The sequence below is a fragment of the Erinaceus europaeus genome, chromosome 3 (genome assembly GCF_950295315.1).
Source record: "Erinaceus europaeus chromosome 3, mEriEur2.1, whole genome shotgun sequence".
NCBI classification, from domain to species: domain Eukaryota; kingdom Metazoa; phylum Chordata; class Mammalia; order Eulipotyphla; family Erinaceidae; genus Erinaceus; species Erinaceus europaeus.
Window position 1 is genome coordinate 145,008,544 of NC_080164.1, and position 21,606 is coordinate 145,030,149.

The following is a 21,606-nucleotide window of genomic DNA, read 5'->3' on the forward strand; positions in this document are numbered from 1 at the left end:
TTTATTTATTTTCCCTTTTGTTGCCCTTGTTGCTTTTTACTGTTGTTGTAGTTGTTGTTGTTATTGATGTCGTCATTAACAACATCTGGGTAGGACAGAGAGAAATAGAGAGAGGAGGGGAAGACAGAGAGAGAGAGCGAGAAAGACAGACACCTGCAGACCTACTTCACCACCTGTAAAGCGACTCCCCTGCAGGTGGGGAGCCGGCGACTTAACGCCGGTCCTTGTGCTTTGCGCCACCTGCGCTTAACCCGCTGCGCCACCGCCTAGACTCCCGACTTCAGATTTTAACTTGGGTCCTCTAGCTCCAGACCCTGCTTTCCTGACCACTGAGTTATATAGTGCCCTTCATTTCTTGGCACTGAAAGGTAGAGTCAGAACCACTGTCTTTATTGCATTTTTAGAGAACTCTTGAGTAGTCATAAAAGACTCCGACTTGCTTACTTTTCACCTCTCAACCTGCACACACACATACATGAAGTCCTCTAACTACTATGATTTTAATACATTCCTGCAAATACTCTCTCACTCTTATTTAACCTAAGTTTTATCCACTCCAGGAAGTCCTCCCTGAACCCCTTTGTGTTCTCAAGGCACTTAGAACTCTAGCTTAGCTTTGATCAACTTTCTTTGTGTCTGTACATGTAAGAACATATGGGGTTTTTTTTGGCGTGTTTTTTTTTTCCTTTGCATTATCAAGGCTATATCTAACACATAACAGCATTGGTTAAAGATACAGTGAATAAGTGAAAGCATTATAATTAGATATAAATTCAAAACATAATTCCAAATAAGAAAAATTCAAAATAAAATAAAATTTATTTTATCGGGTCAGTGAAATAGCTCACTTGGATAGTATACTGCTTTGCCATGTACATGACCCAGATTTGAGTCTGGCCCCCACTGCCTTGAAGGAAACTTTGGTGCAGTGGTTTTTTTCCTTTTCTTTTTCAAATTGCCACCAGGGTTATCCTGTTGGTAATATTTTTTTCTTTTCTTTCTTTTTTTTTTTCTTTTTTTATAGCAACAGAAATTGAGAGGGGAAATGGGAAGTAGAAGGCAAGAGAAAGAGAGATACCTGCAGCACTGTTTTATTGCTCATAAATTCCCCTGCCCCAGCGGGTGGGCACTGGGGCCTTGAACCCTGGCCCCCTACACATGGCAATGTGTGCATTCTAAACCCAGGTGCTCTGTTGAACCTTTGTGCACCACCATCTGGTCCCTGTCTCTATTTAAGAAATAAAAACAAAGGGGGTGGGGTGGTAGTGGAGTGGTTTAAGCGTACATGGCACAAAGAGCAAGGACCGGAGTAAAGATCCTGGTTCGAGCCCCGGACTCCTCACCTGCAGGGAGGTCGCTTCACAAGTGGTGAAGCAGGTCTGCAGGTGTTTATCTTTCTCTCCCTCTATCTGTCTTCACCTCCTCTCTCCATTTCTCTCTGTCCAATCCAACAATGACGACATCAATAACTACAACAACAAGGGCAACAAAATGGGGGAAGTCAAATTTAAAAAAAAAAAGAAAAACAAAAATTTATGTTATCACTTCAGGATTACTGAATCTCATTGGCATGGCTCTAGTTAACATTATTTCCAAGAGTGACTGCGAATCAAACCAAACATCCTCAAATTGGTTAGATTTTGTGGGGAGGGGTGTAGTTTTTGTAACTCTGTTGGATGGGAAGGTAAAAAGGGAGAGGACGAATTTGCAGCTTTGATGGTGATTTCTAAACCTTTCTTTGCTCAAAATGAGCTTTTAAAACATTTTCCATTGGCTTTTCACCAGGACTGTTCCAACAAGTGCTTATTTGTAATAACCTATGTTATATAATCAAAGTAGTTTAAACACTAATTAAACTCAACCTCCCAAGGACTATTAGCAACAGGAACAAGCAGATTAAGACAGTTGCCCACAAACATTAGAGCAAAGCCAACGCCTTTCACAAAATGAAATCCCACAGGAAGTTAAGCACTGATCTTTACAGTGTCTCAGGCTTCCTGTGATCATTGAATCACTTTATTATTTTCAACAATACTTAGAACTAATATTAATTCTCTCTGTATTGTTCTACAGAATCAAGTGCTTAATAAACTTACAGTTCATTTAGGAAAATGGATTAGTCATGAGTTTAGAAAAAGACCACGGGGCCAGATGGTAGTACAAGTTGAGCATATACATTACTATGAGCAAGGACCCAGGGTTAAGCCCCCAGTCCCCAGCTGCAGGGAGGAAGCGTCACAAGTGGTGAAGCAGAGCTGCGGGTGTCTCTCTCTCCCTCACTGTCTCCCTTTCCCATCTCAATTTCTTTCTGTCCTATCAAATAAAAAAGAAAAAAAACGGGGGGGATGACTACTGGGAGTGGTGAATTCATTATGCCAGCACTGAGCTCTAGGAGTAACCCTGGTGGCAACAACAACAAAATAATAACAATAGAGAAAAGGAGAGAGTAAGAGAGATAGAAAGTGAGTATGAAGACACTGGTCAGCAGTGTTGGTCTTGACAGATGACATAATTAGGGGTGAATCTCAGAGCAGCTATAGGAGACAGGAGCCACATCTTCACTTGTCACATCCAGATAAACCTCAAGCAACGAGAAAGGCTTGGAGAAGCCACTCCCTTCACCAAACTTGGTAGCTTATCCCAGCATTTAACAATACCCCCTCTGCACACTTTGATTCAAATGAAGGTGGCCAATAGTCGGTGTTGCTGGTTTATCAGTCTATAGGACAAGTCTCCTGTGGGACTGTCCTCACTGTGACTGCAGGGAAATCTGAGGAGGGTGACAGGAGACCAGCACATCAAAATACCTGGCTCTAGGGACCACCTGACTCTAACTTGGAGCAGTTCTAACTAGTCACTTTCCCTGTCTGGGTATAAATGCTCTTGTTTGTAGAACAAAAGTTTGGCTGTTATTTTTATAGCAATACAAGTAGAGCAACGCTCCTAAGTATACTCCCATGGCCAGGCTGCAGAGGACATAGAGCTAGAAAGATTTCCTGGGGAAAGACATGCATCTATGGAAGATAAAGTCAAAACACCAGCCTAGATGATCTCTGAATTTCTTTCTTTCACTTTGAATTTGGTGACCTCAGGCAGATCAGGGACAAACCCTCGTGTTGATCATAAAAAAAAAGGTTGTTGGACTTCCCTCTGTTGACACATTTCTAGTAGAGAGGATGTGATTTCCCAAGTCTGAAAAGCAAAGGGTTCTAGGAAGAAATCTTCAAATGACCAAAGAGGGCAGTAAACAGATTCATTATGTTTTGTCCCTCAATGAACAAGTGATGAGAGTCCAGTTCATTCCACAATAACCATTTATTTGTTCTTTCCTGTTTATTCATTAGGCATCAGCTGAAGTCTTCTATATACAGAGACCTGTGCACAGAAATACAGAGTAGCTAAACATAACATCCTCAAAGATCTGAAGAACTGAGTGGGGGATATAGGAAATGGGCATGAATAATAATCAAACTTTGAGTGCTGTAAGAAATACAGAAAAAAAAAATCATTATGGAAATGGATGTTTAGTGTAGCTCAGTGAGTTTAATTGTAAGGGATCATTTTATGCAGACCTTGAAGAAACAAAGTTGGGTTTAGGTCTAGAGTGAAAAACATTCCAGGCAGAGGAAGTTATACTGGCACAGTGGCAGGAAAAAGAAAACCATGGATGACAAACAATGAATAGTTTAGTTTGGCTGATACTAAGGTCTGTTAAGACAAGGAATGACTAGAAATGTCCTTTGAGTGACGTCTTTAATAAATATTGCCTTTGAAGTCAGGAGAGCTAGCATAGTGGTTATGCAAAAAGTATTTTTAATATCTTTTAATAAAGATATTAAAAGCATATGTTATAAATTGTTTCCAAAGAACCAAGTTCAATACCCTGTACCACCATAAGCTTGAGCTGAGTAGTGCATTGGTTAAAAAAAAAGAAGTCAAAAGATTGACAAATAATTAATACTACCTTTTTCCACTTCAGTATTTCCAAGGTTGCACCACCTGATTCCAGATGGGGAAATTACCAGCATCAAGATCAATAGGGTGGATCCCAATGAAAGCCTCTCCATTCGGCTTGTGGGAGGCAGTGAGACCCCCCTGGTTCATATCATCATCCAACACATTTATCGTGATGGAGTGATTGCCAGAGATGGCCGGCTTCTACCAGGAGACATCATACTAAAGGTAGAGGCCATGGTTTAGAATCCTGAAGAGTCTTAATGAGAGTCACTTCAAAGTGGCAACCCAGTTGAACACACACATTACCATGCATGAGGACCCAGGGTTAAGTCCCCATCCCTACCTGCATGAGGGAAACTTCACCAACATTGAAGCAATGCTGAAGGTGTCTCTCTTTCTTTCCCTATTTCTTTTTCCCATTTCAACTTCTCTATGTTCTATCAGTCCTATAAAAAAATAAATAAATAAAAAGAACTTCAGAGAAAATCACTGGATACATGAGTGGTGGCCAGATGGAAGAATGAATGGATGAATTGAATATTAAAATGCATGGTAATGTGTGTGTTCAACTGGGTTACCACTTTGATTACTGTTGAGACTCCACACCTATACAATGAACTGGCCACTCTGGGTGGCCTTTTTTTTTTTTTCAAATAGAAAGAGAGAGAAAAACTCTGGTAACACTGCTTCATCACACATGAAGCTTCCCCCTGCAGGTGGGGCCCAGGTTCTTAAACCTGGGTCCTTACACATAGTAACGTGTGCTCTCTACTGGATGCCACGATCTAGCCCCCTCTTTCACTCTTTTTGAGACTTTCATTCTCCCTCTTTGTCTCTGTGTACAAATATATCTATCTCTACCTTCTTTATTCCTCTACCATCTCCCCCTCTGGTTTCTTCTAACCTGACCGTCATTTCCCATTTTCATCTTCTCTTGTCTTCCTTTCTCTTCCTTCTCCTCTATCTCCCTTTTTCTGTTACTGTAAGTAAGAATAACAGAAGATCATGTAGAACTGGAGCATATATGTTATAAATTGTTTTCAGATCAGATTCAAGGAAATTTGGTATTTTCTGTGATCACTCACATTTATATACCCTCCTAAAAGAACTTTGCTGGAGCTTAATGGCCTTCCATGAAAAAAAAAAAATGTAATTCCTGTGTAATTCTATCAACCTGAAGACATTCCAGGAGGGACAGGTGAGGGGGAAAACATACCTTGTTCACTACTCTCTTCTGAGGCTTGGTTGAGGGAATGGTTAAGGGAATGGTCCTTTAAGGAGGAATTTCCAGAAGAGAAAGGAAAAGTGAAGAGTTGTTTATCAGACAGAAGTTAAACATGTGTCAAAAGTGACAAGAAGCCCCTCCCTGGTTATATATTTCCCGTCCGCTACTCAGATGATGGTTTCATCCCATCCCTTCTAAACTGCTTGCTGTGGGGCCAGTACTTGACACATTATGACTTGTTTCTTTGGCAAAGAAATTCTTATTCTTTGGAACAAGAGGAGAAAGAATATAAAGCTGTTCATGTAGAAACACTGAGTGTCCCACTGGTCCCTGGTGTGGAGTGCAGGCAGGACCTGTGAGCACCCAGGGACCTTCAGCCATGCAATCAGCGATTCACCACATGGCTTCTGCCCAGTTCTAGTGGAAGCTGTGCTGTCTGGGAGGGTTGCATAATAAAACATTTTGATTTCTCTGGCCTCTCGCTGGCACCTGCACACAAAAGAACTGCCAGCTCTTTAGCAGGGGACCCAAACCTCCCTGAGGCCTGGGTGTGGTGGGGGGAAACCAGGAAACAAGGCCAGTGACAGGAAAGAGGACCTGAAAGCTTACCTGTTTGTGGATATAGGTGGTGAGGCTTTACCCGTGTGTGTAAGGGGACCTCCATTTTCCCCGGACATGCAGCAGACACAGGCAATTGTGAAAAGCTTTTTCGAAAGCTTTTCCGGTCTTACGCCAGAGCTCCTCTAACAATTGGATGCAAGTCCAAGGAATCTTACCAAACCATAGAAATTTAAGAAGGTTGTTTCTCTTCTGTGGGGCCTCTGTCCTTGAACAGAGGATGTATTGCTGCTGTGAAATTGTTTTCTTCTAGAGCAGGACTTCCACAGGGGTCTATAGCCTTCATCACAGCTGCCCAGACACAGTAAATAAAGCCAGAAGGCCAGGCAGTACCAGCCCTGCGGATCATGAATGGGGCACAAGTAAAGGGGCAATTAGGGAGTGGGATCATGTGATCTTAACTTTCAATCAATGAGTCTAGAAAAACTCCCATTCATATGGAAGAAACGGCATATTCCTGTCCTCTTTTTGAGAACATGGACAAAAAATTTTGTAGGTGACTATCTTAAGATCTCACACATGCACACAAACTCACAACTCTCACACAAGTAGTCTGATACTCTCACATATTTACACACTTGCCTACACACAAACCCATCCATGCAGTTATACAAACATACCTTCTTTCTCTCTCTCTCTCTCTCTCTCTCTCTCTCTCTTTCACTCACACACACACACACACACACACAGTAGTGGGATCTAGAAGTTTCTGTGAGGATGGGTGGGGGAATCATTTAAAGATATTTTACAGGGCCAGGTGCTGGTGCACCTGGTTGAGTGTACATGTTACAGTGCACAAGTACCCAGGTTCAAGCCCCTTGCCCCTTTTCCCCACCTGCAAGGGGAAAGCTTCATGAGTGGTGAAGCAGTGCTACGGGTGTCTCTCTGTTTCTCTCTATATTTCCCACTTCCTCTCAATCTCTGGCTGTCTCTATCCAATAAATAAATAAAGATAAGGAAAAAAATTTTAAAGAAAAAACTTTTTAAAAAGATGTTTTGCAAAGAAAATATCAACTCAGTGTGATTTGAACAGCAGTTTAAGGTAATCATGTGAGCTCAGTGGGAAAGTTTCTTCTTTTACTTCTTCCTATTTTTCTTCCTCTTTCTCCCTCCCTCCATTGAAAAATAAGCTTAAAATGAATCTCTATGAAGTTAGAACAACTTCTGCAAATTTGGTAGATGTGAAAATACAAGGTTGAAGAAGAAAGCTCCTGACGATCTGAAAAGGTGGTGCAAGGTGGGACTCAAAGCAAGCTTAGAGGTGATGCTGAAAGGTGGGGACATCTGGAGGTCTGGACAAGGGAAGAGGGGACAGGGCAGAGATGATTAGTCTATTTTGCCACTACAATTATTGTTCAGTCTTGATACCTCCATGACTCCACTGTTTCCAGCAGCCTCTTATATATATATGGGGAAAAATGGAGAGGTGGGGAGTAAGAGAAGGAGAACTTACAACACTGTTCTGCTGCTTTTGAAGCTTCACCCTTGCAGTTTGGGTTAGAACTTGAACCCAGGTCCTTGAGAATGTTTGTGTTCCACTCACCTGCTCCCCAGATGCCTCTTAGAAAGAGTTGTGGTGGGTGGAGTTAACAGCCTCATTCCCTCTGATTTTGATGCCTGGCCCACCTCAGGTCAATGGGATGGACATCAGCAACGTGCCCCACAACTATGCCCTGCGCCTGCTCCGACAGCCCTGCCCAGCCCTGCGGCTGACGGTCCTACGAGAGCAGAAGTTCCGAAGCAGGAGCAGCGGGCAGGTCCTGGACATCTCTGGACCCCGGGATGACAGCTTCCATGTGATTCTCAACAAAAGCAGCCCCGAGGAGCAGCTTGGAATCAAACTGGTGCGCAAGGTGGATGAGCCCGGAGTGTTCATTTTCAATGTGTTGGATGGTGGTGTGGCCGATCGGCATGGTCAGCTGGAGGAGAACGACCGGGTATTAGCCATCAACGGACATGACCTTCGATATGGCAGCCCGGAGAGCGCAGCTCACCTGATTCAGGTGGGTCACAGGTTGTTGTGGGTTCGTGATCAGAAACTCTCTGCATGAGCAATATGCTCACCATCCCATTACTGCCATCTGTCACATACTTTGCCTCTTCAAAGAATCAGGACTGAAGGGCCAGGTAAGAGCATCCCTCCCTGTGCCTGTGTACTACCAGTCATCCCCTCTGTGGCAGACAAGCACAGTGTTCCATGAGCTGCAGCCTCACCAGTTTAAGGCCCTTCAAGGTCAGTCTTCCTGGGACCTGGTTGGTTAGTCTCAGACTCAGGGTTCATTGAGGATAACTCTAGACACATCCAAGACATCTAGTTGTTCTGACTCCCATTAAAAACTCTATCATGTGCCCACCAGGGATTTCATGGACCTAGATCCCTATAGAATTGGTTACTGCTGTGGGAATTCAAATATGGATCTAGAGGAGACCCCTTAAGGAAAGAGGCATGATTACTGATCAGTCAGAGAAAAAAAGTTCCCAGTGGTTGGACACTTTCCTGAATAGTGCCATGTGATTAAGTCCTGGCAAACATTTGGTTACCTTTTGCTGGGTTGCCATCAGTTTTTTTAATGTTCATGGAACTTCCCGTTTTCTTTTTAGTGGGACAGGCTTTGTTTTGGCTCTTGTATTCTAACCCACTCATTCACTTCTTTTACTCAGAATCTATTAGGTTTTCTACTGCTTGCTTCCTTTCTATAATGACTGTCATCTGGCATAATAACATTGCAATGGAGAAGTAAAGTAATGGTACTTTTGTAAAAGAAATTCTGTTGGATGGATTCAGAAATTCATCAAAGAGGAAAAGGATCTTAAACTGGGTGATGGATATGAGCTTTGAGAACTCAGCAGAAATTCATTAGATGGTACCAGGGATATAGCATAACAATTATACATAAAGATTTTCATGCCTGAGTCTGGCTCTGAAGTCCCAGATTCAACTCTTAGCATCCCCATAAGTGCCCGATCAGCAGGGCAGTGAACAGGGGCTAGGAACCTGAAAGACCTGGAATGAAAGGGACATGAGACAAGAAAGAATGACAGCAAGACAGATTTCTGATCAAGCTGCAAAATTTTATTGTGTTCACAGGCATTATAAGGCTTTGGGGAAGGAGAGGGAATGCTGGAGGAGGGGGAGGGGGAGCAAACTTCAAAGGAGAATGTTCCTTGCAACAAATGGCAGAAACCAAACTGTGTGTTGACTCACTTGATTACTGATAAATGGTTTACCTGAGGGGAAATGGCCTGCCCAGAGGGGAATTAACACTTGTCTCAAGGGCTTCCATTGTTTCAAAGCTTGTCATCTATCAAGCAGAGAAATGGCTCCTGGCACATAAGTCACAACTAAGTAGTGCTTTGATAGAAATGAAAAAAGAAAAAGTAAATTGAAAAAAGAAGAGAGAGAGCAGAAGAAAAAAGAATGAGAAGGAAGGAAAAAAGAAAGACAAAGTCACAAGATGAATCGTCCAGTAAAAGTCATTTTAAAGAGATGTAACACAAGAGATGTCCCCAAGAATGTCTAACGTTTGACCCCTTGAATCATCCATTCATTACCGTTGAGCATCTGTTTCTACATGCCCAAAAGTGTGCAGTACAATGACTGACACAGTCGCTAGACTCATAGTACTTAGAACATCTTCCTGTCTCTTCACTCAACTACTATCAAGTCAGCATGAAGCAGATGGCTGTAGCCTGTAATGTACTATTGGGTGAGAACAGAAAATAGGAAAGAATTTATTAACACATAGAAAAGAAAAAGTACTTTTATTCTTCATCTCTAGGAGGAAAATGTACTCTAAGCAGGCATTATTTCCCTTTTTGAACTGGACTTGAAAATTTGGTTTTGTTACACTTGTTCACTCCTTATGCAGGTCAGTCGGTATAACCCACATTCTATAGACCATCTGCCAGCTGCAAGTTCACAATAGGCAAAGGAAAAACTCCTTTAGTCCTATCATTTGGGGGAAAATTTTTGTTTACACGTATCATTCTACTTTTGTAGATTAGTAACAGAAAATGGGGAAAAAAAGTCCATTACAAAGTTAACTTTTAAGATTAAAATCTTGCCTAATAGTGGAACTTTCGAAACTTACAAAACAAAGCCAATGTGCTTTCATAGGAGGTAGTTTGGGCAGGGCTAGTTGGAAAAGAAATGGAAAAAATAGAATGCTGGGAAAACTCAGTTAAGCAGTTGCCAGAGGAGATTTTATTTATGTGATACTTGTAACACACATCAAGCAAGGGGGATTTAAAATAAATATCCTTCAAAGGTGGAGACTTAAATTTCCAGCCAGTCCTTGGCTGCACTGTTGTTGTGTGTCTTACTCCATGAATCATATTTGCTTTACAAAGAAATTCCCAGACAGCATGTCCTTTTGGTCATGTTTTCGCCCACAGTACCACACATTCGGCCTTTTTCTACTATTTCAGGGAAAAGTTATTACAGAGAAGCCACAACTGTTTTCAAGTTAACCAACCATACATATGTGCAGCTTTGACCTCAGCTTACTCAGCAAGGGCCCTGCCTGCCAAACCCTGAAGCTAATCAGGCTGAGAGTCAGAAACTATGGAGACAGGAACTTTGTATGGTTGACTTATCTAGTACCTTAGTATAGACATTGTCAACTAAGTCTCTTAAGCACTGTGAGCAGAGTAACTGTATAAAAAACTACCTGGGCCTGACATCTGATATGCAGGTGGATACAAGTTATTGTCTGAGGAGATCATGTCATGGCTAGGAAAAGGACCAGAAAGCTGGATCAGGGAAGAGAGTAGCTCTTAAATATGGGAAAGGTGTATAAATATTGTTGACTGTAATTTGATGTGATCTGGGGCCCATATTCATTCAGCTTAGGAGCCTATGTGACCTCTGCAACCCTGTAGACCCGATTTCACATTCTGTGGTTCCAGGATGCCTCCCCACCCCCCCAAAAAAAAAACAAACTACCTGGTGTCATCTGTAAAAACTGTAGAACAGAAAGATAGGAACTGAGCTTTGAGACTTTAAGGAATGAATGATTTCAATTTTCTCAGCCTTGGAGTTCAGAATGAATCTACTCAACAATGAATATAAGAATGATTTGTGCTGAGACTCATGCCTTCTGTGAGCTGTGGTCATCAATCTGCAGTTCTGAGTCCATAAATTCATGTTTATTTCATTCAAATATACACAGCTAATAAATGAAGCAAGTAATGGTGGATTTCAAAGTTGAATATCCATTTTATCTTCCCTCCCCTCCTTTTTTTTTGCCTGAACAATTCCCATACTTTATGTGGATGGTAAAAAGAAAAAAATGGGGGGGCAGGTAGTAGTAGCAGCAGGCATGAAGTGCAAGGACCAGTGTCAGGATCCTGGTTCAAGCCTCCAGTTCCCTACCTGCAGGGGAGTTGCTTCACAAGTGTTGAAGTAGGTCTGCAGGTGTATTTCTCTCCCCTCTCTGTCTTCCCCTCCTCTCTTAATTTCTCTCTGTCCTATTCAAGAACAACGACAGCAATAACAACAACAACAACAATAACAACAACAATGATAAACAACAAGAGCAACAAAAAGGGGGAAAAAAGCCTCCAGGAGCAGTATGTTCGTAGTGCAGGCACCGACCAAGCCCCAATGATGATAACTCTGGAGACAAAAATAATAAATAAATAAATAAATATGCAATACAGGTGGGTAATAAAATGGGTGTTCATTAATCCTGACATTCGATTTTCCCTCGCATGAGTTGATATTTACATATAGTTATTTCTTCAAACAATAATTGAGACATACACCCTTCAAGTTTTAAAAGGTGTATGATAGACTCTTAGGCAGCCAGATCCGAATATTGAGCTACCTGTAGTATCTATGTTTGTTCTAAATATGTGATCCCTCCTCATAAGTTCTACTGCATACCTGGAAAAGCTACAGAGCTCTCATGGTAATTATTTTATTTTATTTTTTTTTATTTTTTATTTATAAAAAGGAAACACTGACAAAACCATAGGATAAGAGGGGTATGGCTTCGCACAATTCCCATCACCAGAACTCTGTATCCCATCCCCTCCCCTTATAGCTTTCCTATTCTTTAACCCTCTAGGACTATGGACCCAAGGTCATTGTGGGATGCAGAAGGTGGAAGGTCTGGCTTCCGTAATTGCTTCCCCGCTGAATATGGGCATTGACAGGTCGATCCATACTCCCAGCCTGTCTTTTTCTTTCCCTAGTGGGGAAGGGATCTGGGGAAGCAGAGCTCCAGGACACATTGGTGGGGTTGTCTGTCCAGGGAAGTCTGGTCATGCTAGCATCTGGAACCTGGTGGCTGACAAGAGAGTTAACATACAAAGCCAAACAAATTGTTGACCAGTCATGGACCTAAAGGCTGGAATAGTGCAGATGAAAAGTTGGGGAGTCCTCCATTTTGTAGATAGCTAGTAGACATATTTTAATTAAATTCTAAAGGGCTTGTGGCTATACTATTTTTCCCCTTTTTCTTTTTGCCCGTGAGCCTGAAATCTGATATGCCAGTGGATCCAAGTTATTGTCTGGGGGGATGATGTAATGGCTCGAAAAAGGACCAGAAAATATTTATCTTATTTTGTACTGTCACCAGGGTTGTGCACAGTGCCTGCATGATGAGTCCTCTGCTCATGGTGGGCTTTTTTTTTTTTTTCTTTGTAGGATATAAAGAAATTGAGAAGGTAGGAGAGGGGAGAAAGGGAGAGAGAAAGAGAAACCAGCAGACCTACTTCCCGCCACTCATGCTTTCCCCATGCAGGGGGGACTAGACTTGAACACATGTCCTTGTGCATGGTAACATGTATGCTATGCCAGGTGTGCTACCGCCTGGCCCCTCTCAAAGTAATTTAAACACTCAAGTTCCCCGGAACCAGTAACAGTCATCAGTGAAATAAGACCTGATGATATCTTTGTTTTGTCTTGTTTTGTTTTTAACAGATCAATATGGCTAATGTAGAATAAAACCCCCATTTAAACAAATTTTCTTATGGTATTGTAGTTAATTCAGTGCATGTAGATTAAACCATACATAGATTCTGAAACATTCTTCTTGAACTGAGTTTACTTAAAATTCAAATGACTTTCTTATAGAACTCCAAAATAACATGTGTGCATGATAAAGCATGGGAAACTGTACTGCTTTTCAACTGGGAATTTTATGAGTGACTCTCAAGCACAGCAACATACTACAAATACTAGGCGGTGCTATAACTACCTTTTCACTAGCCCACATGGTCTTTCACGCTTGCTTGTTGTTTATTTCCTTCTGGAGTAGAACTAACCACAAGAGTGGCACCCCATGAAAGAAGGAGTCTTTGAGGCAAAAAGTATTGGTTCAGTCTGTTGTCTCAACAGACTCAGAAATTCAAGAAGTCATTTCTCACTTTGACTCTTTCCTGAATATCTGTTTGACCCTGCAGAAGTCAGATTGTCCTTATCATTCATTTATTTGCATCACTTATGGGAATGGAAAGATGAACCTAGAGCTACACCTTACTAGGGAAAAAAGGCCAAGTCACTGTCTCAAACCTACTTTCCCACTCCATCTGCTGCTTTTCCTTAAAGCCGCTTTGTTTTTCTTATTCCTTGGCCAGATTCTGGTCACCCTTCGCTCACTAAAATATCCGTGGCCTCTCTAGAAGAAGATATTCATAAATGCTTTTTCAACTGTGCCAGGTGCTGTTTTAACCACTAATGTTTCAGTGGTGAACAAATCAGTATACACCAGATTTGCTTTCACCATTCACATTTTAGGGGGAATATCAACTTACTGTGCACCATTAGCTCAGTCTGAAGTTTCCTTTCTGGAACCCCCAACTGCTTGCTCAATGAGAAGTATTTTTCTCGGGAGTTCTCTTGTAAGGCATTTAGAGTCTTCTTGTGCAGAGGGCTAGGGCAAGGACTTTATTTTCATGCCTCTTTGTGTTTTTGTTGCCACATCAAGAGGAATATCTGGTGACTGATGTGGTCATCCTTTTAGTTCAGGTGTCTCCTGTTGCCTGAATGGCCATGTTGGAACTATGTCAACACATGATCCCAGAGCTGCGGTGCACTACTGCCCTGTGTTCTATAGCAGGATCTTGGGGAAACCCCTCTTGTTTGTTTTCTTCAATTAGCAATGATGAAAATAGACAACTATGGACTTCTTGACTTTCATGTTGCACATGTGAAATCGCAAAATGGGAGCGCCTCCAGTGAGGTCCTGGTCCTGGGCACACCAGCATGAAGACCCTACATACACACACACACACACACCCCTCAGTTTTATCAAACTAAGTCCAAAGTTCCTCTTTTTTTTTTTTTTCTTTCTTCTTTCCCCAAAGCACTGCTCAGCTCTGGTTTATAATGGTGTGGGAGGATTGAACCTGGGATTTTGGAGCCTCAGACAAGAGAAAATCTTTGCATAACCATTATGCTATGTTCCCCCCTCCCTCTGCCCCCTGCCCAAGTTACTCACATTTTTAAAAATTTTTTATTTAAGAAAGGATTAATGAACAAAAACATAAGGTAGGAGGGGTACAACTCCACACAATTCCCACCACCCAATCCACATAACCCACCCCCTCCCATGATAGCTTTCCCATTCTCTAGCCCTCTGGGAGCATGGACCCAGGGTCGTTGAGGGTTGCAGAAGGTAGAAGGTCTGGCTTCTGTAATTGCTTCCCCGCTGAACATGGGCGTTGACTGGTCGGTCCATACTCCCAGTCTGCCTCTCTCTTTCCCTAGTAAGGTGTGTCTCTGGGGAAGCTGAGCTCCAGGACACATTGGTGGGGTCTTCAATCCAGGGAAGCCTGGCCAGCATCCTGGTGGCATCTGGAACCTGGTGATTGAAAAGAGAGTTAACATATGAAGCCAAACAATTTGTTGAGCAATCATGGATCCCAAGCTTGGAATAGTGGAGAGGAAGTGTTAGGGAGGTACTCACTGCAAACTCTAGTGTACTTCTGCTTTCAGGTATATATTTTGCAGTAGTTTATGGATACGTGTGAACATAAGCTCTCTCTCACAGAAACTGGTGTATATCTAGGTTATGGGACTTTGTTAGAAAGTGAACTACCTGAGATGAAATTAGAGTGTACTATAAAAGGAAAGGTCTCACCCGAGTAATGAAATTGAAGGGTTGTCATTCCACACGTGAAGTCTCTGGATACAGTCTGAGGTGAAGCATGTTGAGGTGGCAATCGTTGCGTTGGTTAGGTTGTGATCGGCGGATGCAATATTATTTGGTTTGGATTGGGAGATGCATACGGGAAAGTGGGCCCTATCCAAGGGTTCCAGGACTGGGGGAAGTAGGGGCTCTATAGTGGAGATGTGAGGTTCCTGCTGTCTTAGGGTTCAAAAAGACAATCGATAGTTAATGTTATCATCACATTATTTGTTAATTGGGTTAACTTTGAAAAGTCCCTTTGTTATGGTTTGCTGTACAGTATCCAGTATCTTGTATATAGATGTGCTATTGGATGCTTCTGTTACTCACATTTTTTAAGTGACTTGAGAACATATTAAATATCAAAGGAACTAGAAACATTTGACCTGGAAAAGAGAAAAGTAAAAGAGGGCAATGAGAGTTCTCTTCAGTTGGTTTGTCATATGGAAAGTGGTTTGGGGTTGTCCTAGAGGGCCCCAGACTATTACCAGTGAGCAACCAAAAGAATGGCAGATTTAAGCTCAGCCTAAGGGCTTTCTGATTAGTGCTGTTCAAAATTGGTTTGCACTGCCTTGAGACACAGTGGTTTCCTTGCCAATGGGGGTGTTGGAGCATGAGCAGGGAGACAACGTAGCAAGGATTTTGTAGGGTGGTTGAAGGCTGGGCTGCTGCAAAGAAGACATTGGATTAGATGATGTCTGACATCTCTTCCCACTTCTATGACCTGCTAATTTTGTGGAACCTGTGCTCCACAACTCTCCATGACTGTGAGAACATAAGATGAATGAGCTGAGAATGGCACTCAAGCAGATGCTTAAAGGGAAGCTATAGTGGGGCAACCCCAGTAGCCTAAAAAGAACCACCCCCACAAGTATGTATTGAAAATCAGTTTATTAGGGCCAGGTAGTGGTGCACCCGATTGAGTACAGATGTCACCAGGTGCAAGCCCCCAGTCCTCACCTGCAGATGGAAAGCTTCATGAGCAGTGAAGCACAGCTGTAGGTATATTATCTATCATCTATCTATGTATATCCCCTTCTCAATTCCTCTGTCCTGTCAGATAAAGAAATAAAAAGTGATAAATAAGATTTGTTTTAAATCAGAAAAACAGCTAATATTAGGCAGCTTCTCCTTGGGAAAAGAAATCAGGAGGGAATACAAATGCAGATTGACTTGTAAAAAGAAGAAATGAGGAGTCGGGTGGTAGCGCAGCAGGTTAAGCGCACGTGGGGAAAAAATAGCCTCCAGGAGCAGTGATTCATAGTGCAGGCACCAAGCTCCAGCAATAACCATGGAGGCAAAAAAGAAGAAGAAATGACCACTTACTGGGCTGGGAGATAAGTTCACCCAGTATAGTATATTGCATGTGAGGACCGGGGTTCAACCTCCTTGGCCACCACGTGGGAGCACCTATGTAGAGGAAATTTCACAAGCAGTGGAGTAGTGCTGTGGTTTCTCTTCACTCCTTCCATTTCTGTGTCTCACCATTTTTTAAAAAAAATATATTTTTGGGGTCAAGCAGTGGTGCACGTGGTTATGTGCACATATTACAGTGCTCAAGGACATAGGTTCAAGCCCCTGGTCCCCACCTGCAGGGGGAAAGCTTCATGAGTGGTAAAGCAGGACTACAGGTGTCTCTCTGTCTCTTTCCCCCTCAATTTCTCTCTGTCTCTATATGACAATAAATAAAAATATATATATATAATTATTTATTATTAGGTAGAGATAGAGAGAAATTGAGAAAAGAGGGGAAGATAGAGAAGAAGAGAGACAGAGAGATACCTGTAGTCCTGCTTTACCATTTGTGAAGCTTTCCCCCTACAGGTGGGGACCAGGGGCTTGAACCTGGGTCCTTGCACACTGTAATATGAGCACTTAACTAGCTGCACCACCACCTGGCCCCACTCACCCTTTCTTTATCTAGAAGTAAGATAATTTTGGGTTAGGGAGATAGCATAATGGTTATATAAACAGACTTTCATGCCTAAGACCCCAGAAGTCCCAGATTTAATCCACAGCACCACCATAAGCCAGAGCTGAACAGTGCTACAATAATAAATAAATAACTAAATAATCAATCAGTCCTTTTCACTGAACCCATAGAAAAAAGAGAGAGAACTTACTAGATTCATTCTTGAAAAGAAAGGAGAATATGATATAGCATTCAGGCTCTGCAATGTGCAACTGTGTGTCCAGAATACACCAGAATCAAAATCCATGATGTTTTAGGAGACAGAATAAAATGAACTTCTCTTTTTTGCCCCAGTTTCCTACTTTGAACCAGATCTCCTATACACTAAGAAAAGCCTGCACCGCATGCACATTTAATTTGTCGGTGTGTCTCCCCAACTCTTAAGTGATCTGTGCAAATAGTCTTTAGAAGCTAAGAATACTCCATCCTTTGTTCCCAGTAACCTGAGTCAAGACCTTTCCTTGCTGTGGCCCATGCCACGTACAGCCTGCATTATGACCTCTGCTAATCCTAAAGTAAATGAGACCATGAGGTGACCTCCTACAAAGAAAGTGAGTTTGGGAGACTGGGAAAGATGTCACCTAGGCATATTTTCATACAGGCGCAACTTATATAAACATGACCACAAGACTAGAAGTTGTGGAAAAATATAACTCCATATTTATTGCTAGGAACCAAAGCTTAATATGAAACCTTGATTTTTTTTTGGGGGGGAGGGGGGTGGCAGGATATGGAGGCATGTACCTACGTGTTCTTTCCAGAATTCCTTCCTCTCATTCTTTTTTTTTTTATTATTGGCTAGAGACAGCCAGAAATAGAGAGGGAAGGGCTGGATAGAGAGGAAGAGAGACAGAGAGAAACATGCAGCACTGCTTCACCACTCGTGAAGCTTTCCCCCTACAGGTGGGGACTGGGGTCTCGAACCTGGGTCTTTGTGCATGTAACCAGGTATGCCACCACCCAGCCCCACTTCCTCTCATTCTTGGGCTGCAAGAGATATAAACACACCCACCATGGATTCCATGACCCCGTTGCTGGGAAATGTTTCATGGTTGATTGTGCTATGCTATCTTTTTGATTTTCTAAAGATCAGTTTTATTATTTTAAATCATATAAGACAAAAAAGACTCAACAGAAGGGAGAGAGAGAAAGGGAGGGAGAGAGGGAGAGAAAATCCAGAATGCTGCTCCAACACACATGGCACTAGGGATCAAACCTGGAGCCTCAGACATACAGATCTTACGCTCAACCAGCCGAGCCATCTCTCTGACCACTCACCTGCCATCACTGCATTACATACATGCTGATATATATATTTTTTTTTTCTATCCCCTCTCTTGACCTTAGGAAAAATGAAATGATCAAATACTCTTGGTATTAAAAAAAAAAAAAAGTTGACCTCTCTGCTTGTGTTAGCCACAACTATTAAGTGATCCTTTTGTGCACATTGTAGCATCCCAAGAGATGCAAGAGAGAGGCTGCCCTAATTGTGTCCTGTATCATGCTCTTCCTTTGAACACTTGTTAGTAAAATGGTAGATCTGCTGCATCTGTGTTCCTGGCATGGAGTATCTGGGCATGAAGAGAACTCATTTCTGCCTTCCTCTCATTCAGTCTTTATTTCTCCCCCTACACCCCCCCCCTAAACCCCAGTCTACATTGACACCAGATCCCCATCAGTGGGAAGAAAAGCTCTCTGGTGTTGGGGTTGTTCCTTGAATCTGAAACCAGCTGCTCCTGTGAGTGAGAGCCAGGACAAACACATTAGCCCGCTTTCCACCTCATGTCTGGAAATGCCAAGAAAGAAAATACATCACCCTCCCTTTGAGCAATTGACTAGGTGGCTTGGAAGAGTCACAGATTCAGCATTGCAGAGAATTTATTTCCACGGAAATTTATAGCAGAGTTATTTACTATAATGTTGTTCCTGCCTACAGCTTAGAACTGAATTTGGCACTTGAAAATTCACTGAGAAAACTGTCCTTGAAAATGTGAATCACACAGCTCTTGCAGGCTGCACCTTGGTATTTTGTGTTTTGCCTGGAAAGTTGTTTCAATATGGAAGTTTCATATTTTCCCAGTTCTTCTGAGGTGCTGAGGTCATGCAGCTGTTGCTGGTCCAAGATGAACATGATACAGCATGCAGCCTTGGAGCCCTGGAGATAAACACACTAAACAGAGAGCCTTCAAAATCTTGGTGTGTCCCTGATGAAAAAAAAAAAGAGAAAAATTGGGCTCAGCAGTTGAAGTTCTGACTTGAATGTCTACCACTGCTTATCTTTTAGTAAGTTGTACTTCAGAAAGTTTCCAGAGATAACCTCATTAGGGTAAATAAGGATGATGGTTATAAAGAATAAGACAGCTATTACAAAACATTGTCCCCAAAATTGATTTTAATTTGCTTTTTTCCCTTTTGTTGCCCTTGTTGTTTTATTGTTGTTGTAGTTATTATTGTTGTTGTTGATGTCGTCGTCGTTGGATAGGTCAGAGAGAAATGGAGAGAGGAGAGAAAGTCAAAAGGGGGAGAGAAAGATAGACACCTGCAGACCTGCGTCACTACCTGTGAAATGACTTCCCTGCAGGTGGGGAGCCAGGGGCTTGAACAAGGATCCTTACACTGGTCCCTGCATTTCGTGCTCTTAACCTGCTGTGCTACCGCCAGACCTCCCCCCCAAAAAAATTGATTTCAACTGGATAACATCATAATTTTTGGAGTCAGCTTTCTTTGTTGTCACCTGGACATTTTTTTCCTCCTCTTCTTTCCATGTAATGAGAAACATCAACAAATTTAAGATAGTCTGGCTATATTAAAACCCATCAAGTCATCCCTGAATTTATGAAGTGCTACCCCTTTCCAGTGCTCAAATGTTTAAGACTATCAAAAGCACAATTTTTCCTCCTCCTCCTCCTCCTCTTCCTTCTCCTACTCCTACTCCTCCCCCTCCTCCTCCCCCTCCCTTCCTCCTCCTCCTCCTTCTTGTCACTGGGGCTTGGTGCCTGCACTATAAACCTACCACTCCTAGTGGCCATTTTTTCCTTCTGTTTGATAGGACAGAGAGAAATTGAGAATGGAGGGGGAACTCAAGAGGGAGTGAGAAAGATAGACACCTGTAGACCAGCTTCACTACTTGTGAAGCGTCCCCCCTGCAGGAGGGGAACTGGGAGCTTGAACTGGGATCCTTGCATGGGTCTTTGTACTAAGTACTAAATGCACTTAACCGGGTGTACCATGCCTAATCCCCAAATGCAAGATTTCTTTTCCTCTAGTGGTTGTGTTGCTGTCATTAACTTAATTTGATTTCTTTATCATTAGAGTTGGGTTACTTCTTGACACTATGTGCCTTTTTTTTTTCCTGTCACTTTTTTCTTCACCACTGTGGCTGGCTTTCTTGGTAGAGAGAGACAGAGAAATAAAGCAAATAACACAGCATCAAAACTTCCTCCAGTGCTGTGGGAGCTGGGCTGGAACCCTGGTTATATGATTGATAGAGCAGGTAACTTGGCAAGTCCATCCTCTCTCCTTTTTTCTTTATTCTAATCAGAGCATCACTGAACTCTGGCTGTTGATGCCAGGGCTCAAATTCTGGACCTAGAAGAGTGTGCAAGTCCTGTGTACTACCACTGCATATCTCCCTGACCCCCCCCCCAGCCCATCCCCAAATACACAGCCTATCTAGAAGGTTCTTCATATATGCTTGTGTGATGAAACAATTCATAAAAAATGAATTTGTAATGTCTTTCAAGAGAGTACCAAATGAGTGAGAACCTTTGTAGTTTGAAATAATATTCATGACCAATTTAATAACAAAGGAACTAAGTTTGTTTTCTTACTAAGCTATAATATGGGCACTACTGACAACGACAACAACAAAATAGTACAAATAAGTTTAACCCACACACAGAAAAAGCTAAAATGGAACTCATGGTTTGAGAAGGCTATGACACTGGCCACTTAGGATGGGAGCTCTGAGAGTAGCTAACACCTGTGTCTTGTTGCCCAGGCCAGTGAAAGGCGTGTCCACCTCATCGTGTCCCGCCCAGTTCGGCCACAGAGTCCTCATATCTTTCAGGAAATCAACTGGAACAGGAGCAGCATCCGGTCCCCGGAGCCAGAGGACAGGAGCAACTCTCCCAAGGTGAGGCCAACACAGTGTGCACACTGCTTTCGCAGAGAGCTAGCTGTTTATGCAAGCTTCACCATTTTTCAGTGTTGTCTCTGGGTTTCATCATTTAAAGAAACACTGTTTGACTTGTCTTGCAAAACCAGAAGCTGTCTCTCCCATCCTTGGGACTCTGTGAGGTAACTGATGTCTCCCATCAAAGCAGGCAAGATGAAGGTGCAGGAGCATTCTAGCACCTGACCTTACACAGCACAGAGGAAGACCTAAAGTCTAAGTCAAGTAGATGCTCTGATTTTCCCAAAGTCATTTTGTTTAAGGCCTGCTTTGCCTTGAAATTTAGCAGGAGGTATGCTTTGTTTCTGTTTTGAAGTTCCTGGGCTGCCTGATAATTAAGTGTTCCCCTGCTATCTTTAGTTTATTTGTTGTTACAAAATGGTCCAGGAACTCAAGTAGCATTAGTGAGTAGTAGGGATTGGGGTGGGGGGGGGGGAGAGGGAGAGAGAGAGTGTGTGTGTGTGTTATCACTGGGACTTTATTGGTTCAGGCTGACAATTTTCCAAATAAAAAGACAGAGACA

At 42.4% G+C, this 21,606-nt stretch overlaps 1 protein-coding gene across 3 annotated transcripts in view; it reads left to right on the forward strand.

The window, feature by feature from the left end:
* LNX1 (ligand of numb-protein X 1) overlaps positions 1-21,606 on the forward strand; it is a 221,676-nt gene that overhangs the window by 182,742 nt on the left and 17,328 nt on the right. For 2 of the 3 annotated variants that reach the window (XM_007539715.3, XM_007539716.3), the window contains 3 exons: positions 3,980-4,182; positions 7,432-7,803; positions 20,910-21,044. In XM_007539715.3, coding sequence (XP_007539777.1) covers positions 3,980-4,182; positions 7,432-7,803; positions 20,910-21,044 — 710 coding nt within the window. The remainder of the gene's footprint in view (positions 1-3,979; positions 4,183-7,431; positions 7,804-20,909; positions 21,045-21,606) is intronic. The other variant, XM_060188050.1, reaches the window with a different exon arrangement.